This window comes from Piliocolobus tephrosceles, chromosome 5 (genome assembly GCF_002776525.5).
Source record: "Piliocolobus tephrosceles isolate RC106 chromosome 5, ASM277652v3, whole genome shotgun sequence".
In the NCBI taxonomy this organism is placed as follows: domain Eukaryota; kingdom Metazoa; phylum Chordata; class Mammalia; order Primates; family Cercopithecidae; genus Piliocolobus; species Piliocolobus tephrosceles.
Window position 1 is genome coordinate 98668105 of NC_045438.1, and position 23806 is coordinate 98691910.

At 42.2% G+C, this 23806-nt stretch overlaps 1 protein-coding gene and 1 pseudogene across 3 annotated transcripts in view; both read left to right on the forward strand.

Annotated features, from left to right (window-relative positions):
• The window catches only part of SLC17A5 (solute carrier family 17 member 5), a 60418-nt gene that overhangs the window by 24643 nt on the left and 11969 nt on the right, over window positions 1-23806 (forward strand). For both annotated transcript variants that reach the window (XM_023219250.1, XM_023219251.1), the window contains exons 7-9: window positions 6067-6225; window positions 13628-13760; window positions 19165-19312. In XM_023219250.1, coding sequence (XP_023075018.1) covers window positions 6067-6225; window positions 13628-13760; window positions 19165-19312 — 440 coding nt within the window. The remainder of the gene's footprint in view (window positions 1-6066; window positions 6226-13627; window positions 13761-19164; window positions 19313-23806) is intronic.
• Window positions 11224-12294, forward strand: LOC111547452 (annotated as a pseudogene). The gene has a single exon (XR_002733142.3). The product of XR_002733142.3 is annotated as a 60S ribosomal protein L23a pseudogene (transcript).

The following is a 23806-nucleotide window of genomic DNA, read 5'->3' on the forward strand; positions in this document are numbered from 1 at the left end:
ACCTCAGATGATCCGCCCGCCTTCATCTCCCAAAGTGCTGGGATTACAGGCGGGAGCCACCACATCCAGCCTGACTGCTTTTTTTCTTTCTCACTTTCCTGAGAGAAAGAGTGATATCTTCCACAGAGAGTGACACCTTCTAGGAAGTGTGGCTGTGGGGTGTTGCTCTCCTGCATAAGGCAAAGGCAGAAAACGTCAGGAGGAAGCAAGTGGAAGTCAGGTCATGGAGGGTCCTCTGTGCCTCACTAAGGAGCTTAGCCTTTATCCTTTAGGCACTGGGATGCCATGAAGTATCTGTAAGCTCGAAGTGACAGAATCAGGTTTGCATTCTAGATAGCTTATGCTGGCAGTCATGTCGAAGGAGATCTGAGCTGGACAAGCAAGAGTTGCAGTTAGAATGTTTTCTCAGTTATCCAACCAAGAAAAAGTCAGTACTTATAGGTAGAAATGTGATTTCATTCTTACAATAAGTGGATTTTACAATTATGATAGCATATATAGTCCTAATTCTGATTCAGAAATGTCTACAAGAAGAGAAATAGGCTGGGTGCGGTGGCTCACACCTGTAATCCCAGCACTTTGGGAGGCCAAGGCAGGTGGATCATGAGGTCAGGAGTTCAAGACCAGCCTGGCCAATATGGTGAAACTCCATCTGTAGTAAAAATACAAAAATTAGCCAGGCATGGTGGTGTGTGCCAGTAGTCCCAGCTACTCGAGAGGCTGAGGCAGAAGAATCTCTTGAACCTGGGAGGCAGAGGTTACAGTGAGCCGAGATCATACCACTGCACTCCAGCCTGGTTGGCAGAGCAAGACTCTATTTCAAAAAAAAGAAAAAGAGAGAGTCTCATGACTAGTGAGTGCTTTAAGATCATCGACTACTCCTCTGTGTTGAAGATCTCTTTTTAATGAATTGTGGAAAGACATTACCACTTCACCCATTAAAGTGTTCTTTCCTATATATCTGCTATTTTTGTTGTTGTTGTTGTTGTTGTTGTTGTTTTTTGAGACAGAGTTTCGCTCTTGTTGCCCAGGCTGGAGTGCAATGGCGCGATCCTGGCTCACTATATCATAACCTCCGCCTCCTGGGTTCTAGTGATTCTCCTGCCTCAGCCTCCCAAGTAGCTGGGATTACAGGCATGCACCACCACACCCAGCTAAGTTTCTGTATTTTTAGTAGAGACAGGGTTTCTCCATGTTGGTCAGGCTGGTCTCCAACTCCCAGCCTCAGGTGATCCGCCTGCCTCGGCCTCCCAAAGTGCTGGAATTATAGGCATGAACCATCATGTCCGGCTTCTTCTTCTTTTCTTAATTCCAAGGATATCATGGGGTTTTCTTGTTTGGTTGGTTCTGAGTTTTTTTGTTTTTGTTTTGTTTTTTTGAGACAAGGTCTGGTTCTATTGCCTAGGCTAGAGTGTAATAGCATGATCTTGGCTAACTGCAGCCTCCACCTCCCTCCGCCTCCTGGGTTCAAGCTATCCTCCCACCTCAGCCTACCAAGTAGTTGGGATGCCAGGTGTGTACCAAAAAGCCTAGCTAATTTTTGTATTTTTTGTAGAAACGGTTTTGCCATGTTGCCCAGGCTGGTCTTGAACTTGTGAGCTCAAGTAATCTGCCCGCCTCAGCCTCCCAAAGTGCTGGGATTACAGGCATGAGCCACCATGCCCAGCCTGAAGATAGCATGTTTTGTAACTGTTTTACTTCTCCTTTATGCCTTTTAGGAAGAGTATACAATTTTGCAGCATTGCGAAGCAAATCAAATGGGGACCTTGGTTTGAATATTTAGTTGTCAAATTAAGACAGAAATTAAGAGCATTTATTACATGTAACTTTGCTAAATCAATCTGCTGTTACTTGCATTTGACAAGAAAATATTTTTTGTAGAATGGCATATTAGAAGGTATTCAAGTATTTGTCGAGTGATCTTACCCTCTGTATTTCACACATTTCGTGACAAATCATTGTTATAGTTTGTCCTTTTTCTGTTTCAACTTATATGGAAAAATAGCTGATTGAGCTGTTACTAGAAATTCGATGATACATTCTGCATACAAGATTCAGGATCTCATTGATTTTTCCTTCACAAATTCCATTATCATTTAAATCTCCAAAGTATATTTGCTTTCAAAATGTTGGCTGAGCAAATGATCTGAGCAATTTTAAAATGTTTTGCCCATATGTATTTTCCTTTTTTGGGGGGTGGGGGTGGGAAGGACAGAGTCTCCCTCTGTTCCCGAGGCTGGAGAGCAGTGGCACTGTCTCAGCTCATTGCAACCTCTGCTTCCCAGGTTCAAGTGATTCTCATGTCTCAGCCTCCCGAGTAGCTGGGATTACATGCATGCACCACCTTTCCTGCCTAATTTTTTGTATTTTTAGTAGAACCAGGGTTTCCCTGTGTTGGCCAAGTTGGTCTCGAACTCCTGACCTCAAGTGATCCGCCTGCCTTGGCCTCCCAAAGTGCTGGGATTACAGGTGTGAGCCACTGCGCCCAGCCACGCATATGTATCTTCTTTTATCAGCAGTAGTATTTTAGAATAATGTAGACCTCTAATAAGAACTTTCAGGACCAGGTGCAGTGACTTAGGCCTGTAATCCCATCACTTTGGGAGGCCTGGGTGGAAGGATCACTTGAGCCCAGGAGTTAGAGGCCTGCCTGGGCAACATAGGGAGACCCCATTCCTACAAAAAATTTAAAAATTACTCGGTATGATGGCACATGCCAATAATCTCAGCTACTCAGGAGGCTGAGGTGAGAGGATCGCTAGAGCCCAGGAGGCTGAGGTTGCAGTAGCCATGATGGCGCCTCTGCACTCCAGCCTGTGCAACAGAGCGAAACCCTGTATCAAAAAAAAAAAAAAAAAAAAAAAAGCGGCAGGCACAGTAGCTCACGCCTATAATTCCAGCACTTTTAAGGCGGGTGGATCACCTGAGATTAGGAGTTCAAGACCAGCCTGGCCAACATGGTGAAACCCTGTCTCTACTAAAAATACAAAAATTAGCTGGGTGTGGTGGCAGGCGCCTGTAATCCCAGCTACTCAGGAGGCTGAGGCAGGAGAATTGCTTGAACCCAGGAGGCAGACGCCACAGTAAGTTGAGATCGTGCCACTGCAGCCTGGGTAACAGAGTGAGACTCCTTCTCAAAAAAAAAAAAAAAAAAGCTTTCATAATTTTTAATTTTTTGCCAACAATTAGATATGATGAAGCCATCGAGAGTATGTGTTTACATTGCTTGATTGGCAAAATAGTGTGTTAGAAACAATAGCAAGAGAATAATTTCTAGATAAAGAACATCAAAAAAAGCTGTTTTATACCTTCTTAAGCCCAACCTTGTGTTGTCCAGTATGGTAGCCACTAGCCCCAAGTGGCTATTATACTTTTAATTTAAGTAATTTAATTAAAAATTTAGTTCTGGCCACATGCAGTGGCTCACACCTGTAATCCCAGTACTTTGGGAGGCTGAGGCAGGCAGATCACGAGGTCAAGAGATCAAGACCATCCTGGCCAACATGGTGAAACCCCATCTCTACTAAAAATACAAACATTAGCCGGGCATAGTGGCACGTGCCTGTAGTCCCAGCTACTCAGGAAGCTGAGGCAAGAGAATCACTCAAACCCAGGAGGCGGAGGTTGCAGTGAGTCGAGATCACGACACTGCACTCCAGCCTGGCAACAGAGCGAGACTCCGTCTCAAGGAAAAAAAAAAAAAAAAAAACTAGTTCTGGCCAGGCGTGGTGGCTCATGCCTGTAATCCCAGCACTTTGGGAGGCCAAGGTGAGCGGATCACCTGAGGTCAGGAGTTCAAGACCAGCCTGGTCAACTTAGTGAAACCCCATCTCTACAAAAATACAAAAATTAGCCCAGCATGACCAGCGAGTGCTTGTAATCCCAGCTACTCGGGAGGCCGAGGTGGGAGAATTGCTTGAACTCAGGAGACGGAGGTTGTAGTGAGCCAAGATCACTTCACTGAACTCTAGCCTGGGCAACAGAGCAAGACTCCGTCTAAAAATTAAAAAATTTAGTTTGTCACACATATGACAAGGGTTTTGTTTCATTTCATTTTGTTTTCTTTCATCAACCTGTTAGAAGGACAAGGATTTAATAACCGTGCACGTAGAACATTCCATCATCATGGAAAGTTCCATTAGACAGCACTACCTTAAACTCTTGTTTAAGGTAGTGATACTCGGAGAGTTTCTCCTAGTAATATTTGAAAATTCATCTTTAACTTGAAAGTTTTTATAAATGAAGACTTTCCCCCCGAAATATAACTTGTAACGTGGAAATACTATAAGTTGATCTTACGATTCATATTGGGAGAACAGAAAACTGTTGTGTTGTACTTCAGTTACAAATGAACACTAAGCTGGAATACATACATTTCACGTTCTTCTTTCTAAGCCTCTAATCCCATGGGCCTTGTATTCGTTTGATAAGCAGCTATTGAGAACCTGCCATGTGTCAGGCTTATGTGTTAGACATACAGCTCATCTTGGTTGGGTGAGTGTCCAAAAACATCAGATTATCAAAAATTCAATTGATATTTATAGGTTGTAAAAACATACCAGTGTGACTAAAATTAAATATGTCTTATTACAGGTTATATTTCCAAGAGGTAGGATACATTCTTCAGAATATATTCAGTTTTCGGAGATCACCACATTTACGCTTGTACCTTTCAGCATAAAAGAATGATTTCACTTGCTTTGAGGATTTCAAAGCCATATAAAAAATGCTATGTTCCAAATTCCTTCAAACTCTAAAATCCTCTCTGCCCTGAGCTTTTCAGTCAAGACGGATAAGGGCAGACTTTTTAAAATCTAATCTCTACAGCAGTGGGTCCCAAACCTGCTGCACATTGAAATCACCCAGGGATCTTCAAAAACTAGGAATACTTACCTGCCACCCACCCACAACCTATTCAATTGGTCTGCGGTGTGACCTTGGTCTCAGTGTTTTTAAGGCTCCCCTGGGTGACTCTTATATGCAGCAAAGTTTGGGAACCTACTGCTCTACAGAATCACCAGTGGAACCTTTTAAAACTCAGATTCCTTGGCCCTACACTCAGAGTTTTTTTTGCTTTACTTGTTTTTGTTTTGTTTATTCAAAAGGCGGAGAAGAGAACACAGGCCCCTATATTAATAGAGTGTGTTTTTTTATTTTTAGAATAAAAATGAGTACAAATAGAAATAAATAGAAATATGTCTTTCCTCACCCCAGCAGATCATCTTGCACACCCCCATGGTGCTTTTACCCTGCTTTAAAGACCACTACTGCATATGACTGCTTACAGAAACCTTGTATTGCCTAATTCTTATAAATCATTTCAATTGAATAAAGATTGGATAATTAAACATGACTTCTAACAGGACCTTCCAATCTCTTTCCTTTACCCTTATGTCAACCTCTGAATTTGACTATGAAACTATATTTTAGAAACAGAGAATTCAGGCCAGGCACAGTGGCTCACGCCTGTAATCCCAGCACTTTGGGTCGGATCACTTGTAGTCAGGAGTTCAAGAACAGCCTAACCAACGTGGCGAAACCCCGTTTCTACTAAAAATGCAAAAATTAGCCAGGCGTGGTGGCACATACCTGTGATCCCAGCTACTCGGGAGGCTGAGGCAGGAGAAACACTTGAACCTGGGAGGCAGAGGTTGCAGTGAGCCGAGATTGTGCCATTGCACTCCAGCCTGGGCAACAAGAGCAAAACTTGGTCTCAAAAAAGAAAAAAAAAAGAGAGAGAGAGAGAGAAATCAATGTTGCGGGTGACTTCTGACATTCATAAGGAATATTTAGGGTTGACATTATAGCTCTATGAATACATTTTTACTTTTTCCTGTAATCTGAATCATGGCCTGTCTAGTTAATATATTTTTTTAAAAATCCAACAACTGAATATTTATCATGTATTTTGCTATTTAATATTTCAAAGGAGTTGATTTAAAAATTTGGAGTTTACTAATTAAGGTGATATTCTGTATGAATTCTGGATAGAGTTTTAGCTGATATGGTACAGATCTAAGCATTAATATAGCCGTAGTTTATCCTAATCATTCCTGTTTTCTTCAGCTTTCTTCACAGAAGTCAGTGCCGTGGGTACCCATTTTAAAATCCCTGCCACTTTGGGCTATTGTAGTTGCACACTTTTCTTACAACTGGACTTTTTATACTTTATTGACATTATTGCCTACGTATTTGAAGGAGATCCTAAGGTTCAATATTCAGGAGGTAAGAAAAAATAATCGTCTGCTTCTTATATGTATATATTATAAGACCATACACAGAATTTTTTCTCATCTATATAAAATGAAGTTATTTTGTATCTTCCATTTTATTCTGCTGTCCTAAATTTTAGAGATTCTTATACATCAAAGGACTATCAAGAAAATGAAAAACAACCTACTGAATGGGAGAAAGCATTTATAAATCAAATATCTGATAAGGGTCTAGTATCCAGATATATTAAGAATTCTTACAATTCAATAATAAAAAGAGAACTCAGTTTTTAAAATGGGCAAAGGACTTGAATACAAATACACATTTCTCGAAAGATATACAGATGGCCAATAAGCACATGTAAGGATGCCTGACATCAGGCTGGGTGTAGTGGCTCACACCTGTAATCCTACCACTTTGGGAGTTCGAGGCAGGTGGATCACTTGAGGCCAGGCATTTGAGACCAGACTGGGCAACATGGTGAAACCCTGTCTCTGTTAAAAATACAAAAAAGGCCAGGCGCGGCGGCTCACGCCTATAATCCCAGCACTTTGGGAGGCCGAGGCAGGCAGATCACCTGAGGTCAGGAGTTCGAGACCAGCCTGACCAACATGGAGAAACCCTGTCTCTACTAAAAGTACAAAATTAGCCGGGCACGGTAGTGCATGCCTGTAATCACAGCTATTCAGGAGGCTGAGACAGGAGAATTGCTTGAACCTGGGAAGTGGAAGTTGTGGTGACCCAGGATCGAGCCATCACACTCCAGCCTGGGCAACAAGAGTGAAACTCCATCTCAAAAAAATAATAATAATAAAATACAAAAATAATCCCAGCCCTTTGGAAGGCTGAGGCGGAAGGACTGCTTGAGCCCAGGAGTTCAGGACCAGACTGGATAATACAGCAAAACCGTCTCTACTAAAAATACAAGAAAAAATTAACCTGGCATGGTGGCATACGCCTGTAATCCCAGCTACTAGGGAGGCTGAGGCACGAGAATCTCTTGAACCCAGGAGGCGAAGGTTGCAATGAGCTGAGATCATGCCCCTGCACTCCAGCCTGGACAGCAGAACAAGACTCTGTCCCAGGAAAAAAAAAAAAAAAAAAAACTAACAAGGCTGACTGCACAACCTTACTGGCTACATGGACTTACCAGCTTTAAAAACTTAAAGTGAATCCTCAGTCATTCACATTCCAAAGTATACTATAAACATTGGCCTGGCTATGTGGACCAAACCTTAAAACTTCAGACAGCTAAGCTGTGAAGAACTCCCGTGTCTACTTCTGAAAAACAAGATCACTGTATAGAAATATATCCACAAATTGCACTGGCAGAAGTTATATTGAAACTAGGCTTTGGCAATATCATGAGATGGATTCACTGTGAGCAACCTTATTTTTCCCAAGTTCTCTGTTAACAGAGCCTGATTATAATCTACTACCACATTTCAACTATAAAGTAGGGCTAATTTTTAAAAAAGAAAAAAATAAAATAAATAATACACTACTACAGTGATTAATTGCATTCAACTGTGCATTGAATGGTTAATTTGGTAATTATCACTGGGATAAAACTGAGATCCACAGGAAGATTAAAAATAGCAAATCCAGCCAGGCCCGGTGACTCACACCTGTAATCCTAGCACTTTGGGAGGCCAAAGTGGGCAGATCACTTGAGGTCAGTAGTTCGAGGCCAACCTGGCCAACATGGTGAAACCCCATCTCTACTAAAAATATAAAAATTAGCCAGGCATGGTGGCAGGTGCTTGTAGTCCTAGCTACTCAGGAGGCTGAGGCAGGAGAATCGCTGGAACCCAGGAGGCAGAGGTTGCAGTGAGCCAAGACTGAGCCACTGCACTCCAGCCTGGGCAACAGAGCAAGACTCCATCTCAAAAAAAAAAAAAAAATAGCAAATTCTCAAAATCATATTAACAAAATCTCTTATTTTACTTATGAAGTATATTTAAAGATTACTACACTGATGTTTCTGTTTGACATTTTCAGGAAGAAGTATGTATGGAAGAAATAAAATATCAATAGCTGGCCAGTAATTAATGTTGTGTACTTTAAGATAAGGATCTTTTATCTTGCATTCATAGACAAAAAGGTATTATCTTAATCAAAATTAAAAGAAATGTGAATATAGGACCTTCTTTCAGTCTGTAAAATAAAAAGAAATGTGAATAGAGTTTGAAAATAATTCTATAGTTATATAGTCTATTTTTTAATGGATTTTTTTCTTGAAAATCAATATATTATATTCATGAAATGGCCTGGGTGTTTTTTTTTTTTTTTTTTTTTTTAAATAGTAGAGGTGAGGTCTCCCATTGTTGTCCAGGTTGGTTTCATACTCCTGAGCTCAAATGAAACTCCTGCCTCAGCCTCCCAAAGTGTTGGGATTACAGGCATGAGCCACCCTGCCTGGCCATCAAATGACCTTTGTTCAAAATAAAGCTTGCTTTGAGAAGCATGGTGCAGGCATGCCTCCTTTTATTGCACTATGCTTTATTATACTCTGCAAATATTGTATTTTTTATGAATTAAAGATTTGTGCTAACCCTGCATGGAGCAAATCTGTTAGCACCATTTTTCCGACAGCATGTGCTCACTTCAGGGCTCTTGATCTTTGATGTTAATGTTGTAATTGTTTGGGGGCACCATAATCCTTCCCCATATAAGATGGCAAACTTAATAAATGTTGAGTGTCTTCTGACAGCTCCACCAGCCAGCCATCACCCCATCTCTTTCCTTCTCCTTGAGCTTCCCTATTCCCTGAGACACAACAATATTGAAATTAAGCTGGTTAATAACCCTACAGTGGCCGGGCGTGGCGGCTCATGCACCTAGCACTTTGGGAAGCCGAGGTGGGCGGATTGCCTGAGTTCGAGAGTTCAAGACTAGCCCGAACAACACGATGAAATCCCATCTCTACTAAAATACAAAAGAAATTAGCCGGGCATGGCGGCTCGTGCCTGTGGTCCCAACACCTCGGGAGGCTGAGGCAGGAGAGTTCCTTGAACCCAGGAGGCAGAAGTTGCAGTAAGCCGAGATCACACCACTGCACTCCAGCCTGGGTGGCAGAGCAAGACTCCATCTCTACAAAAAATAAAATAAATAACCCTACAGTGGCCTGCAAGTATTCAAGTGAAAGCAAGAGTCACACATCTCTCATTTTTTAATATATTTTATCTAAAATGTGTTATATTGAGATGATTTTCCACACATCTCGATTCACAGTGCTCTTAGTGCTGCTTCCTCCTGAAGGAACATCCTTCCATAAGCCTTGCTTTTTCTCCTGTAGGCTGGCAGAGGACAGTGGAACACCCAACACACAAAACTACTGTTTGTGCATGAGTAAAGACCATGGTGATTTTATAGCGTCCTGGGCACTTCACATCCACGAAGTAGGAATTGGTGCTCTGCACCAGGCATTTTTTCTTGTGTTTCCTCTTCTCCCCTTCTGGAGAGGGATGAAGGAGATTTTTTGCAAGAAGTGTGTTCTCGTGGGTAGGTCGTCACCACTGGAAATATTTTATTTTATTTTATTTTATTTTATTTTATTTTATTTATATTATTTATTTTATTTTATTTATTTTATTTTTTTTTAATTTTATTTTATTTTATTTTAAAGACTGAGTCTTGCTCTGTCACCCAGGCTGGAGTTCAGTGGTGCGACCTCAGCTCACTGCAACCTCCACCTCCCAGGTTCAGGCGACTCTCCTGTCTCAGCCTCCCAAATACCTGGGATTTCAGGTGTGTGCCACCACACCCAGCTAAATTTTTTATTTTTGTAGAGACAGAGTTTTAGCATGTTGGCCAGGCTGGTCTCAAACTCCTGACCTCAAGTGATCCCTTTGCCTTGGCCTTCCAAAGTGCTGGGATTACAAGCGTGAGCCACTGCACCTGCAAAAAAAATTGGAATCAATTTTTTAAAATAAATGAATACAAAGGATCATATCCTTGAAGTGAAACTGTGGAAGGTGCCTGTGGAATGTATAAATGCTGAAGACTTTAGTGTATTTAGGTTGTTGCCCAGGCTGGAGTGCAGTGGCACAGTCTCGGCTCACTGCAACTTCCACCTCCTGGGTTCAAGCGATTCTCCTGCCTCAGCCTCCCAAGTAGCTGGGATTACAGACATCCATTACCACGCCTAATTTTTGTATTATTAGTAGAGATGAGGTTTCACCATGTTGGCCAAGCTGGTCTCAAACTCCTGACCTTAGGTGATCTGCCTGCCTTGGCCTCCCAAAGTGCTGGGATTACAGGCGTGAGCCACCGTGCCCAGCCAGGAGTTTTTAACATTGCAACTTGAAGTGGAAAAATTCAGTAACTGTGAAGAATTATCAACCTTATTCCACCAGGAAACAAAATCAAGATCAGAAAATTCACTTCTCTGATTTACTACAGCTTATTCTTTTTTTATTCTCCTACTAATATTTTGAAACCATTTATTCTTATACAGGATTTTGCCACAAATAATGATAGATGTGATCCCACTATGCAGAAGTCTAAATGGAATGAAGTTTTTTTTTATTGTTTTTTGGTTTTTTTTTTCTTTTTGAGACAGAGTCTTGCTCTGTCACCCAAGCTGGACTGCTCCGGGCAATCTGGGCTCACTGCAACCTCCACCTCCCAAGTTCAAGCAATTCTCCTGCCTCAGCCTCCCAAGTAGCCGGGATTACAGTCATGTATCACAATGCCCAGCTAATTTTTTGTATTTTTAGTAGATACAGGGTTTCACCATGTTGGCCAGGCTGGTTTTGAGCCCCTGTCCTCAAGTGATTCTCCCTCTACAGCCTCCCAAAGTGCTGGAATTACACGCATGAGCCACCGTGCCCAGCCAACCTTTATTTTATTTATTTATTTATTTATTTATTTATTTTGAAAGGAAGTAGAATAGGGAGTGCTTGGTGATTGGATGTGAAATATGAGGAAAAAGAAACCATCAGGAAAGACTCTCAGAGGCTGGGCATAGTTGTTCATCCCTGTAATCCCAGCACTTTGGGAGGCTGAGGCGGCCAGATCACTTGATGTCAGAAGTTCGAGATCAGCCTGGCCAACATGGCAAAACCCAATCTCTGCAAAAATGCAAATTAGGATTGGAGACCCTTTTCACAAGACGGAGCCGAAAGCGAAGAAGGAAGCTCCTGCCCCTCCTAAAGCCGAAGCCAAAGCGAAGGCTTTAAAGGCCAAGAAAGCAGTGTTGAAAGGTGTCCACAGCCACAAAAAAAAGAAGATCCGCACGTCACCCACCTTCCGGCGGCCCAAGACACTGTGACTCCGGAGGCAGCCCAAATATCCTCGGAAGAGTGCCCCCAGGAGAAACAAGCTTGACCACTATGCTATCATCAAGTTTCTGCTGACCACTGAGTCTGCCATGAAGAAGATAGAAGACAACAACACACTTGTGTTCATTGTGGATGTTAAAGCCAACAAGCACCAGATTAAACAGGCTGTGAAGAAGCTCTATGATATTGATGTGGCCAAGGTCAACACCCTGATTCGGCCTGATGGAGAGAAAAAGGCATATGTTCGACTAGCTCCTGATTACGACGCTTTGGATGTTGCCAACAAAATTGGGATCATCTAAACTGAGTCCAGCTGCCTAATTCTAAATATATATATTTATATATATATCTTTTCAACATATACATGCCTCTCTGTCAATTTCTGGTTGGGCTGGGAGGCCACACACAGACACTGACATAACAGGGCTTGGGCAAGACTCCTGTTCTACTCATCATTTTGAAATATTCACCCTGCCACTCTACCATGTGTGATCACTCCAGAGATCTTTGTGACTAGAGTTAGTGTCCTAGGAAAACCGGAACTCAGAACTTGCCTCCATGGTTGGGGGTAACAAGAAGCTGTACAAGAACCCCTTCTTTTATCTCTGGAAGAGGCTGTGTATGAAACCAATGCCCAGGGTTTGAAGGGCATTAGCATCCATTTCAGGGGAGTGTGGATTGGCTGGCTTTCTGGTAGCATTTTGTCCTCACACACCCATCTACTATGTCCAACCAGTCTGTCCGCTTCTCTCACCCCTTGCCCAATAAAGGACAAGGACTTCAAAAAAAAAAAAAATGCAAATTAGCCAAGCATAGTGACACACGCCTGTAATCCCAGCTACTCAGGAGGCTGAGGCAGGAGAATTGCTTGAACCCGGAAGGCGGAGGTTGCAATGAGCCGAGATCACCCCACTGCACTCCAGCTTGGGCAACAGAGCAAGACTCTGTCTCAAAAAAAAAAAAAAAAAGATTCTCTGGTGCTGTTAAAAATAAACGTGTGTGTGTGTGTGTGTGTGTAGTAGGTAAACATGTAATGCACTTTTGAGTTATGGTTTTACTTGGCACTGATCTTTTAAAAGCAAAATGTGGCCTAGGTTCTTTAATAGATAAATTGTAAGAAAAAAAAGAATGGAAGGGAATTTACAGATTTAAAGAGACATAAAAGACAAATGAAAAAATTTTTTAATGGCCAAGACTAAACTGAAGTGTCTAGGGATGTACATTTGGGTGATGTAACTATAAATAAAAGTGAGTACGTGATTACTATACACCAAAGCAAGGTTAATGTTTATTTGAGGGGGGAGGAAGGGAGCTGTGATAGGACTAGTAGCGTAAGGGTCTTCTGGCAAGGCTGGCAATGTTCTATTTCTTTACCTAGATGGTCATTAGAATGACTCATGAGGCCGGGCGCGGTGGCTTACGCCTGTAATCCCAGCACTTTGGGAGGCCAAGGTAGGTGGATCACAAGGTCAGGAGTTCAAGACCAGCCTGGCCAAGACAGTGAAACTCCATCTCTAATAAAAATACAAAACTTAGCCAGATGTGGTGGCAGGCACCTGTAACCCCAGCTACTCGGGAGGCAGAGGCAGGAGAATCACTTGAACCCAGGAGGCAGAGGTTGCAGTGAGCTGAGATCGCACCCCTGTACTCCAGCCTGAGCGAGAGTAAGACTCTGTCTCAAAAAAAAAAAAAAAAAAAAGAATGATTCATTAAGCTGTATGTTTGACTTATGTGGTTTTCTGCATCTGTGTTTTATTGTAAAAAATATTTTTTTAAAAAAATGAGAATGGAAGATGAAAATGTTCAGTAGGGAGAATCCATAGACTAACAGGAAGGCTTGTCTTCTCCCACAACCCAAATCCCAGAGAAACAGTCAAGATTACCCGAAGCAGACAGGATTATGGCAAGCCTTATTTCCCTCTGAGACAGACTCTTAGGGACTGCCTTGGACTGAACCCCATAATCCTTCTGAAAGCCAGACTTATTTGCTGTAATTATATTAAAAAATTAACAACATATTGCTATGCATTTCCTTTGCTTTCAAGTGGTGGTCACTGGCTGTGATGAATGTGTATGTTTTGTTTTTTCCTCTCACCATAATTAATCATGTATCTTCTTATTCCTTCCAGAATGGGTTTTTATCTTCATTGCCTTATTTAGGCTCTTGGTTATGTATGATCCTGTCTGGTCAAGCTGCTGACAACTTAAGGGCAAAATGGAATTTTTCAACTTTATGTGTTCGCAGAATTTTTAGCCTTATAGGTAAGTGAAACAAATCAGGTTTTGTTTTGGTTTACAGTTATTTACCATGTTTACAGTTACTGGAGATAGGAAAACAAAGTGTGTTTCCCACTTTTGCACACAGTTAACACAATACTTAACACAAAACACTTCACTCTGATCACCAAAATATTTGTGTGGATTTCTCCCTACACATAACCAGTTCTGCAGCGGACACTAGCGAGGTGTCCTGCAATTCAGTTCTGACACTGTCCAGCTGGAGGTAGCGTCAGATCCTACAGGTTGAGGGCTCAGTTCTTCAGATACCAATCACAAGTCCCAGCTTGTGACCTCTGCTTCTGACTGACTGGCTATAAATCAGGGTTCCCGTGACTCTCTTGTCAGGTTCAGTAAATCTGCTAGAGCCGGGCGCGGTGGCTCAAGCCTGTAATCCCAGCACTTTGGGAGGCTGAGACGGGCGGATCACAAGGTCAGGAGATCGAGACCATCCTGGCTAACGCGGTGAAACCCCGACTCTATTAAAAATACAAAAAACTAGCCGGGCGAGGTGGCGGGCGTCTGTAGTCCCAGCTACTCGGGAGGCTGAGGCAGGAGAATGGCGGGAACCCGGGAGGCGGAGCTTGCAGTGAGCTGAGATCTGGCCACTGCACTCCAGCCTGGGCGACAGAGCGAGACTCTGTCTCAAAAAAAAAAAAAAAAAAAAAAAAAAAAAATCTGCTAGAGCATCTCACAGAACTCAGAGAAACACTTTATTTATGTTTACCCACTTATTATAAAGGGTATTACAAAGGATATAGATGAACAGCCAGATGGAAAGCTGTATAGGGCAACATATGTGGGACCAAATAGGGAGTTTTCATGCCCTCTCCTGGAACACCACCCTGCAAGAACCCCAACGTCAAAAGTTCATCCAAACCGTGTCCCTTTTAGTTTGCATGGAGACTTCATTAAGTGAGCATGATTGATTAAATCATTGGCCTTAGGTGACTGATGCACCCTTCAACCCCTCTCCCCTCTCTGGAGTTTGGGGGTGGTGCCAAAAGTCCCAGACCTCTAATCCAGCCACCATCCTGAAGCTGTATGGGGACCCCCAACCACCAGTTGTCTCATTAGCATACAAAAGATACTGTTACCACTCCAGAAATTCCAGAAGTTTTAGGAGCTGTGTGTCAAAAACCAGGGGCAGAGACCAAATATATATTTCTTTTTTAAAACAATGTTTTAATAGAAATGGGTCTCGCTGTGTTGCCCAGTCTGGCCTTGAATTCCTGGCCTCAAGTGATCTTCCTGCCTCAGCATCCCAAAATGTTGGGATTACAGACATGAGCCACCACACTGGCCATATTTCTTTTCTTTTCTTTTTTTTCTTTTTTTTTTTTTTCTTTGACAGGGGATCACTCTTAGCCCAGGCTGGAGTGTGGTGGCATGATCTTAACTCACTGCAGCCTCAACCTCCTCAGCCTCAGGTGATCCTCCCACCTCAGCCTCCTGAGTAGCTAGAACTACAGGCATGCACCACCATACCCAGCTAATTTTTTAGTTTTTACTAAAGACAGAGTTTCAACATGTTGTCCAGGCTGGTCTGTAACTCCTAAATTCAAGCTATCTGCCTGTCTTGGCCTCCCAAAGTGCTGGGACTACAGGAGTGAGCCACCACACCCAGCCCCAGCCATTTTGTTTAATTTTTTTCTTTAATGGGACAAGGCCTCGCTTTATTGCCCACATTGGCCTTGAACTCCTGGCCTTAAACAATCCTGCTGCTTCAGCCTCCCAAAGTGCTAGGATTACAGGTGTGAGCCACCACACCCAGCCCCCAGCCATATTTTTTTAAATCACAATATCACAACAGTTCAAGAAAAAATAAAAATGATATTAGCCATTTATTTTGTTCACATAACAAAACACTACGATGCATTTAAGTGCATTTCTTTACAATATGTTTCTTTTTGAACCATACATTTTGAGGATTAAGATTTATAATATTTGCTGGGCGTAGTGGCTCATGCCTGTAATCCTAGCACTTTAGGAGGCTGAGGCGAGCAGATCACAAGATCAGGAGTTTGAGACCAGCCTGACCAACATGGTGAAACCCCATCTACTAAAAATACAAAAATCAGCCGAGCGTGGTGGTGAGGGCCTGTAATCCCAGCTACTTGGGAGGCTGAAGCAGGAGAATTGCTTGAACCCAGGAGGCAGAGATTGCAGTGAGCTGAGATCACACCACTGCACTCCAGCCTGGACAACAGAGTGAGATACTGTCTCAAAAAAAAAAAAAAAGATTTATAATATCCTATTATCTCCACCATGGCTTATAATTATTTTTAAAATGGCTTGCTGTGCCAAACATCACCCCTCACAATTTTGTAAATCACTGTGCTTTCAGCTCAGACTTTGCAATGAAGTTTTTATATCAACTTTAGACAAGATATAATGAAAGTATTTTTAAGCCTCCATCCCTTTTCTAAGTGAATTCATTTTAAGTTTCAATCCAAAAATATTTACTAGCATTATTATATCAAATACGGAGCTATAAATCAAATAGCTCAAACCATAAATAATCATGTGTTTCAGATTCTACTTTCAGAAAGGTAATTTTTTTTTTTTTTTTTTTTTTTTTTTTTTTTTTTTTTTTTTTTTGAGACAGGATCTTGCTCTGATGCCCAGGATGGACAACCATGGCTCACTGCAGCCTCAACCTGCTAGGCTCAAGCAATTCTCCCATCTCAGCCTCCTGAGCAGCTGGGACTACATACGGGTCACGGCACAGCACCCGGCTAATTATTTTTTATTTTTTATAGAGACATGGTTTTACCATGTTGCTCAGGTTACTCACAAATTCCTCAGCTCAAGCAGTCCTCCCACCTCAACCTCCCAAAGTGCTGGAATTACAGGTGTGAGCCACTGTGCCCGACCTAGAAATGTAACTTTTAAATCTATTTAATTAGTTGGGCATGATGGTATGTATCTGTAGTTCCAGCTACTCCAGAGGCTAAGGTGAGAAAATCTCTTGAGCCTAGTTGTTTGAGGCTGCAGAGAGCTACGATCACAACACTGCACTCCAACCTAGGCAACAGAGCAATACCCTGTCTCTAAAAATAGAAAAAATTGTACATAAAAATAAAACTATCTAAGACAATAATTTAACTTTTTTAAGGTCCCCAGTAGAGACCCTGGAAGTCTCGGTGACTGTACTTCAGTAATTACATTATAGAAAGATTCTGGCTGGGCTCGGTGGCTCTTGCCTGTAATCCCAGCACTTTGGGAGGTGGAGGTGGGCAGATACTTGAGGTCAGGAGTTCGAAACCAGGCTGGCTAACATGGTGAAACCCCATGTGGCTATAATCCCAGCTACTTAGGAGGCTGAGGCAGGAGAATTGCTTGAACCCAGAGGCGGAGGTTGCAGTGAGCCAAGATTGTGCCACTGCACTCCAGTCTGGGCAAAAAGAGTGGAAAAAAAAAATTAGCCAGGCACGGTGGCACACGCCTGTAATCCCAGCTACTCAGGAGGCTGAAGCACAAGACTTGTTTGAACCTGGGAGGTGGAGGTTGCAGTGAGCTGAGATTGCGCCACTGCACTCCAGCCTGGGTAACAGAATGAGAGCCTATTTCAAAATACATAAATAAAAGAAATGAAATGAAATGAAATCAGACATGGTGGTGTGCACCTGTAGTGCCAGCTACTCAAGAAGCCAAAGCAGAGGATCACTTGAGCCTGGAAAGTCAAGGCTGCAGTAAGCCATGATTGCACCACTGCACTCCAGCCTGATGACAGAGTGAGACCCTGTCTCAAAAAAACAAGAAAATAAATAATAAATTTAATTGAAATTTTTTTTTAAAGTTCCTCAGTTGCAGTATATACAAATACAACATTTCCATCATCACAGAGAGCTATTAGATAGCACTGCTATCTAATAGACACAGAAAAACTGACAGCCCACTTATTAAGTCCCTTATTGTATTTTACGCTTAACTGCCTGTAATGACCAATGTATATTCTTATCAGTTATCAATACTAGGGAGGATTCCTGCAGATTATGTGGGAAAGAAAAAAAAAAACCCAAAGCCAGGCATGGTGGCTCACACCTGTAATCTTGGCACTTCGGGAGGCCAAGGCAGGGGGATCACTTGAGGTCAGGAGTTCGAGAACAGCCTGGCCAACATGGGGAAATACTGGCTCTACTAAAAATACAAAAATTAGCTGGGTGTGGTGGCCCAGGCCTGTAATTCCAGCTATTCAGGAGGCTGAGGCAGGAGAATCACTTGAACCTAGGAGGCGGAGGTGGCAGTGAGCCCAGATCGCACCACTACACTCCAGCTTGGGCAACAGAGCAAGACTCCATCTCAAAAAAAAAAAAAAAGAGAGAGAGAGAATGAAGACAGAGATTTTTAAAAATCTTTTTAAGACACAAGGTCTCTAGCCAGGCGTGGTAGCTCACGCCCGTAATCCCAGCACTTTGGGAAGCCAAGGCATGCAGATCACGAGGTCAGGAGATCGAGACCATCCTGGCTAATGTGGTGAAACCTCATCTCTACCAAAAATACAAAAACAAAATTAGCCAGGTGTGGTGGCGGGTGCCTGTAGTCCCAGCTACTCAGGAGGCTGAAGTAGGAGAATGGCATGAACCTGGGAGGTGGAGCTTGCAGTGAGATGAGATCATGCCACTGCACTCCAGCCTGGGCGACAGAGCAAGACTCCATCTCAAAAAAAAAAAAAAAAAAGAGAGACAAAGTCTTGCTCTGACAACCCAGGCTGGAGTGTGCAGTGGTGCCATCATAGCTCACCGTAACCTTGAACTCCTGGGCACAAGCAATCCTCCCGCCTCAGCCTCCTGAGCAGCCAGGACTACAGGTGTGCACCACCATGCCTGGTGAATTTTGTTTTTAATATTTCGTAGAGACAGGGTTTTGCTGTGTTGCCCAGGCTGGCCTCAAACTCCTGGCCTCAAGTGATTCTCCCACCTCAGCCTCCTAAAGTGCTGGGATTACAGGCGTGAGCTGCCACACCCAGGCAAGATGGAGTCTTTTTCTAACCTCATCCAATAGAGTTTATTATTTAGTTTATCTCCTTTGGTTATATGTATTTTAAATCACATTCTATTGTCAGCTATTGCTTCTCTCTAGAAACGTATTTTTAAGTTGTTCTTGTCTTGTTCTTCTCTAACACCATGGAATTTTAGCTGAGTTTTGGCCACATGTAGATTTAATAACATTGCATAATGAGATTTTCCTTTTATAGTATATTAGTTGTATTACGCCCATGTTTTCCAGCAGTTTTTTTTTTTTCCATGAAATTTGTTAGTCTTCCAGGCAATATAATGTTTCTACAGTAGGTGGCAGCAATTTCAAATTTCAGACTTATACCATCTTAAGGTAGAGCAAATATTAATGCTGGGTATTTTTCCCTTTTATAACTTTTTAACTCTAGGAATGATTGGACCTGCAGTATTCCTGGTAGCTGCTGGCTTCATTGGCTGTGATTATTCTTTGGCCGTTGCTTTCCTAACTATATCAACAACACTGGGAGGCTTTTGCTCTTCTGGATTTAGCATTAACCATCTGGATATTGCTCCTTCGTGAGTACTAATATAAAGATTTGCTGTGATTGACTTTAAATTATATTTTTTAAAATCCTGATAAAAGGCCAGATGCGGTGACTCACGCCTGTAATCCCACCACTTTGGGAGGCCGAGGCGGGCGGATCACCTGAGGTCAGGAGTTTGAGACCAGCCTGGTCAACATGGCGAAGCCCTATCTCTACTAAAAATTCAAAAATTAGCCAGGCATGGTGGCGGGCACCTGTAATCCCAGCTACTCAGGAGGCTGAGGCAGGAGAATCGCTTGAACCCAGGAGGCAGAGGTTGCAGTGAGCCAAGATTGCATCATTGTACTTCAGCCTGGAAGACAAGAGCAAGAGTCTGCCTAAAAAAAAAAAAAAAACCTGATACAATAGATATAACATAAAACTTAACATTTTTAAGTATACAATTCTGTGGCATTAAGTGTTCACATTGTTACAAAACTAGCACCACCAACAATCTCTAGAACAATATCATCTTCTCAACAGAAACTGTATCCATTACACACCATCTCCCATTTCTCCCTCTTCCCAGGCCCTGGCAACCAATATTCTGCTTTCTGCCTCTATGGATTTTACTACCATAGGAATGAGTTTAAATTCTTTACAAGATTTTAATTTACACAATAATTAAAGCAGGATGTTGTTTCTAAATTTAAACTTTTAACTGTCATCACCTCTGTCCACAGTGCTCTCATTAGAACATTGCAATAACTTATTATAACTGTGTCTGTTCACCCAGCTAGACTAGAACTCTGTGAAGGCAGAAACTCCCTTATTGTCCTCAGGGCTCACCATGGCACTTGCATACAGTAGGCATTTTGTCAGATGAATGAATGTCAAAGAGTAGACCAATTGATTTGTCTAACTATATTACCTATGTGCAAATATGTTTGTGTAGCACTTGATAGTTTACACATCACTTTCATAAACACTATCCATTTTACCCTTAAAGCATTCCTATGAAGTATTTTTGCCCTATTTGAATGCTAAAGAAACTTAAGAGAAGTGATTTATCTTACAGCACACAACTAATACAATAAATGATAGAGCCAAAACTTGAACCTAAAATTTTTACTTTTAAGCCCAAAATTCTTTCTACAGCTACCTCTCTGGAAACATTCTTTGAGCCACATACTTCTAGAACCATTTTGTGCCAGTTGACAAGGTAAATAAGGGAGCTGTGTAAATATTTTAACCCAAAAGTTTTAATACACTTTATTTGTAAAAATAATGGATATGAATTTATTTTGGAGAAAAGACAGATGGACTTTTACCCTCTTTTCACTACCTCAAAATCTTCACACCCGAGCTGCTACAGAATCTTCTGATTTCTATGAATCCTCAGTCTCCTATCCCTTCAATAAATACTCTTAAGATAAGCTCCACTCTGTCACCCAGGCTAGAGTGCAATGATGCCATTGTAGTTCACTGTAGCCTTGAACTCCCGGGATCAAGTAATCCTTCCTGCTCAGCCTCCTGAGTTGCTGGGACTACAGGCACACATTACCATGCCTGGTTAATTTTTCAAAAAATATTTTGTGGAGATTAGGTCTCCTGTCTTGTCCAGAGTGGTCTCAGTCTCCTGGCCTCAAGTGATCTTCCCGCCTCAGCCCCTCAAAGTGCTAGGATTACAGGCGTGAGCCACAGCGCCTGGCCAAGACTTGAAGTTTTGTCAAGCCTAGAGTTGACGAATAGTCAAAGGGATATGGGAATTGAGAGTTTGAGAAATAGTTCTAGGCTATGTTATCGCTTAGGATGTTTTTAGTTGAAGTATAGAAATACTAACTCAAACTGGGCTGAACAGCATAATCTATTGATTCACTTAATTGTATCCAGAGATAATAGGCTTCAGGCAAGAGCTGATATCCAGCTGCCTACTAATATCACCACAGATTGTTTCTTTCTCACTGTCTGTGTTTTACAGTAGTAGTTTTATCCTAAGACTGGGTCTGCTTATAAAATCACACAATGAAATGATTGCCAGCAACAATCAGGACTACATGCTTCTTCATTCACATCAAGCAGAAAGAAAAGGATCTTTTCCTCTCTCAACCATGGAAATAAGTCCTGGGCTTCATTTTGGTTGACCCAAACTGAGTCACATGAACCAACCCCAATGGCCAAGAGAATGTCATGTGACTTTAGGAAAATCAGCACCTACCCCAAAAGTTACAGGTCAAAGGGTCAGTGCCCCTCAGACGTCATTATTGCTACACAGATGGAGGTGGAGAGTGGGAATGGATGCTGAGGAATCCATCGGTAACATCCACTATAACACATGAAGATGTGAATAAACATGAGTCATTTTTGAGCCAGGTGCGGTGGCTCACGCCTGTAATCCCAACACTTTGGGAGGCTGAGGTGGGTGGATCACCTGAGGTCAGGAGTTCGAGATCAGCCTGGCCAACATGGTGAAACCCTGTCTCTACTAAAAATACAAAAATTAGCTGGGCATGGTAGCACACACCTATAATCCCAGCCACGCAGGAGGCTGAGGCAGTAGAATTGCTTGAACCTGGGAGGTGGAGTTTGCTGTGAGCTGAGATTGCGCCACTGTGCTCCAGCCTGGGTGACAAAGTGAGACTCCGTCTCAAAAAAAAAAAAAAAAATTATAAGGAACGTAAAATTGGTTCAGCAGCCATCCAGCCAGAAGAAGGTGGTAAGTCACCCACTCCATTTAATAAATCTAAAAGGTAGCTTAGGATTCATCAGGTTTCTGAAGTCTTGTCAGAATCTCTGGAATCTGATGAGGGCCCCCAACCCTGCTCTCTTGAACTGGCAATGAAAGAAAATTTGATCATTGGATAAAAATTGGAGCTCTGATTGGCCAGGTGCAATGGCTCATGCTTGTTATCCCAGCACTTTGGGAGACCAAGGCGGGCAGATCACCTGAGGTCAGGAGTTCAAGACCAGCCTGGCCAACATGGTGAAACTCTGTCTCTACTAAAAATACAAAATTAGCCAGGGGGGGTGGTAGAACCTGTAATCCCAGCTACTTGGGAGGATGAGGCAGAAAAGCACTTGAACCTGGGAGGTGGAGGTTGCAGTGAGCCATGGCACTCCAGCCTGGGTGATAAGAGTGAAACTCCATCTCAAAAAAAAAAAAAAAGAAAAGAAAGAAAATTAGCACTATTGTCAAAAGATGAAAATAGAAAAAAAAAACAAATATCCATGGTACCTACCTAGTAAGATCATTGTGAAGATTAAATAGAGCACACACAGAATACTTTGCTCATAATGCAATAAATGTATTTGCATATAATGCAATAAATGTAATTGTTTTCTGGCTAACTTTGAGTCAGGTGTGGTGACCAGGGTCACAGATCAATCCAAGTAAAATATTAAAGTGATGATTGGTGTGCTTTCAGAAAGGAAAATGCTGACCACTAAAGTGCCACCACTAGGTCACTAAGAGCCAAAATGGCAAAACGGTCTAATTTCTCAATGTAATTTTTAGCCTAATAGAATAAAGAAAATATAATAGATTTGATATGTCAGGACTTCAGCCAGGTCTCCTATGATAGATACCCTTTTGGACAAGGTGGAGAAAGATGAATTGGATGTACAATTAGATAAATTTGTCACTACTAAATTTCAGTGTAATAGCATGCTGATTAACAGATCTAGTCATTTGAGAAACACTGTGCCAGGCACTGTACCAGATGTTGAAGACACAAACATGAAAGTAACGTGATTCCTGCTGGCATCTGTGTAAGCTTAAGCTGGCCTGGAGAATGGTGCTTCATGTCATGAAGTATAATGCTGGACAGGCAGCAGGTGGAATCCCGTGCCTGAGCTTCAAGCATCAGATGGATGGTTGAAGTCTACATCTTAAAGACCCAGGTCCAACTCTGAAATCTTATGAGTCTTATAAGCCAAAAAAGACATTTATCTAGATATCATAAGAAGCTAAACAGTTTTAGTAACATAAATGATGCCAGCAAATAGTTGTAGCAGTTGGGAGGATGGTAAGCAAGTGCCTTTATGCCTCAGATAATGAGGACTGCTGTACTTGTTCTCAGCTGACTGAGACACAACTATTCAAATGGAAGTAGGCCAGGCATGGCGGCTCACGCCTGTAATCCCCGCACTTTGGGAGGCTGAGGTGGGTGGATTGTTTGAGGTCAGGAGCTCCAGACCAGCCTGGCCAACATGGTGAAACCCCATCTCTACTAAAACTAAAAACTTATCTAGGTGTGGTGGCGGGCAACTATAATCCCAGCTACTCAAGAAGCTGAAGCATGAGAATTGCTTGAACCCGGTAGTTCGGAGGTTGCAGTGAGCAGAGATTGTGCTACTGCACTCCAGCCTGGGCTACAGAGCAAAACTCAGTCTCAAAAAAATTAAATAAATAAATAAATCTCATCAAAGTCAAAATTATTATTATTATTTGTTGTTTGTTTTGTTTCTGAGATGGATTTTCGCTCTTGTTGCCCAGGCTGGAGTGCAATGCTGCGATCTCGGCTCACCACAACCACCGCCTCTTGGG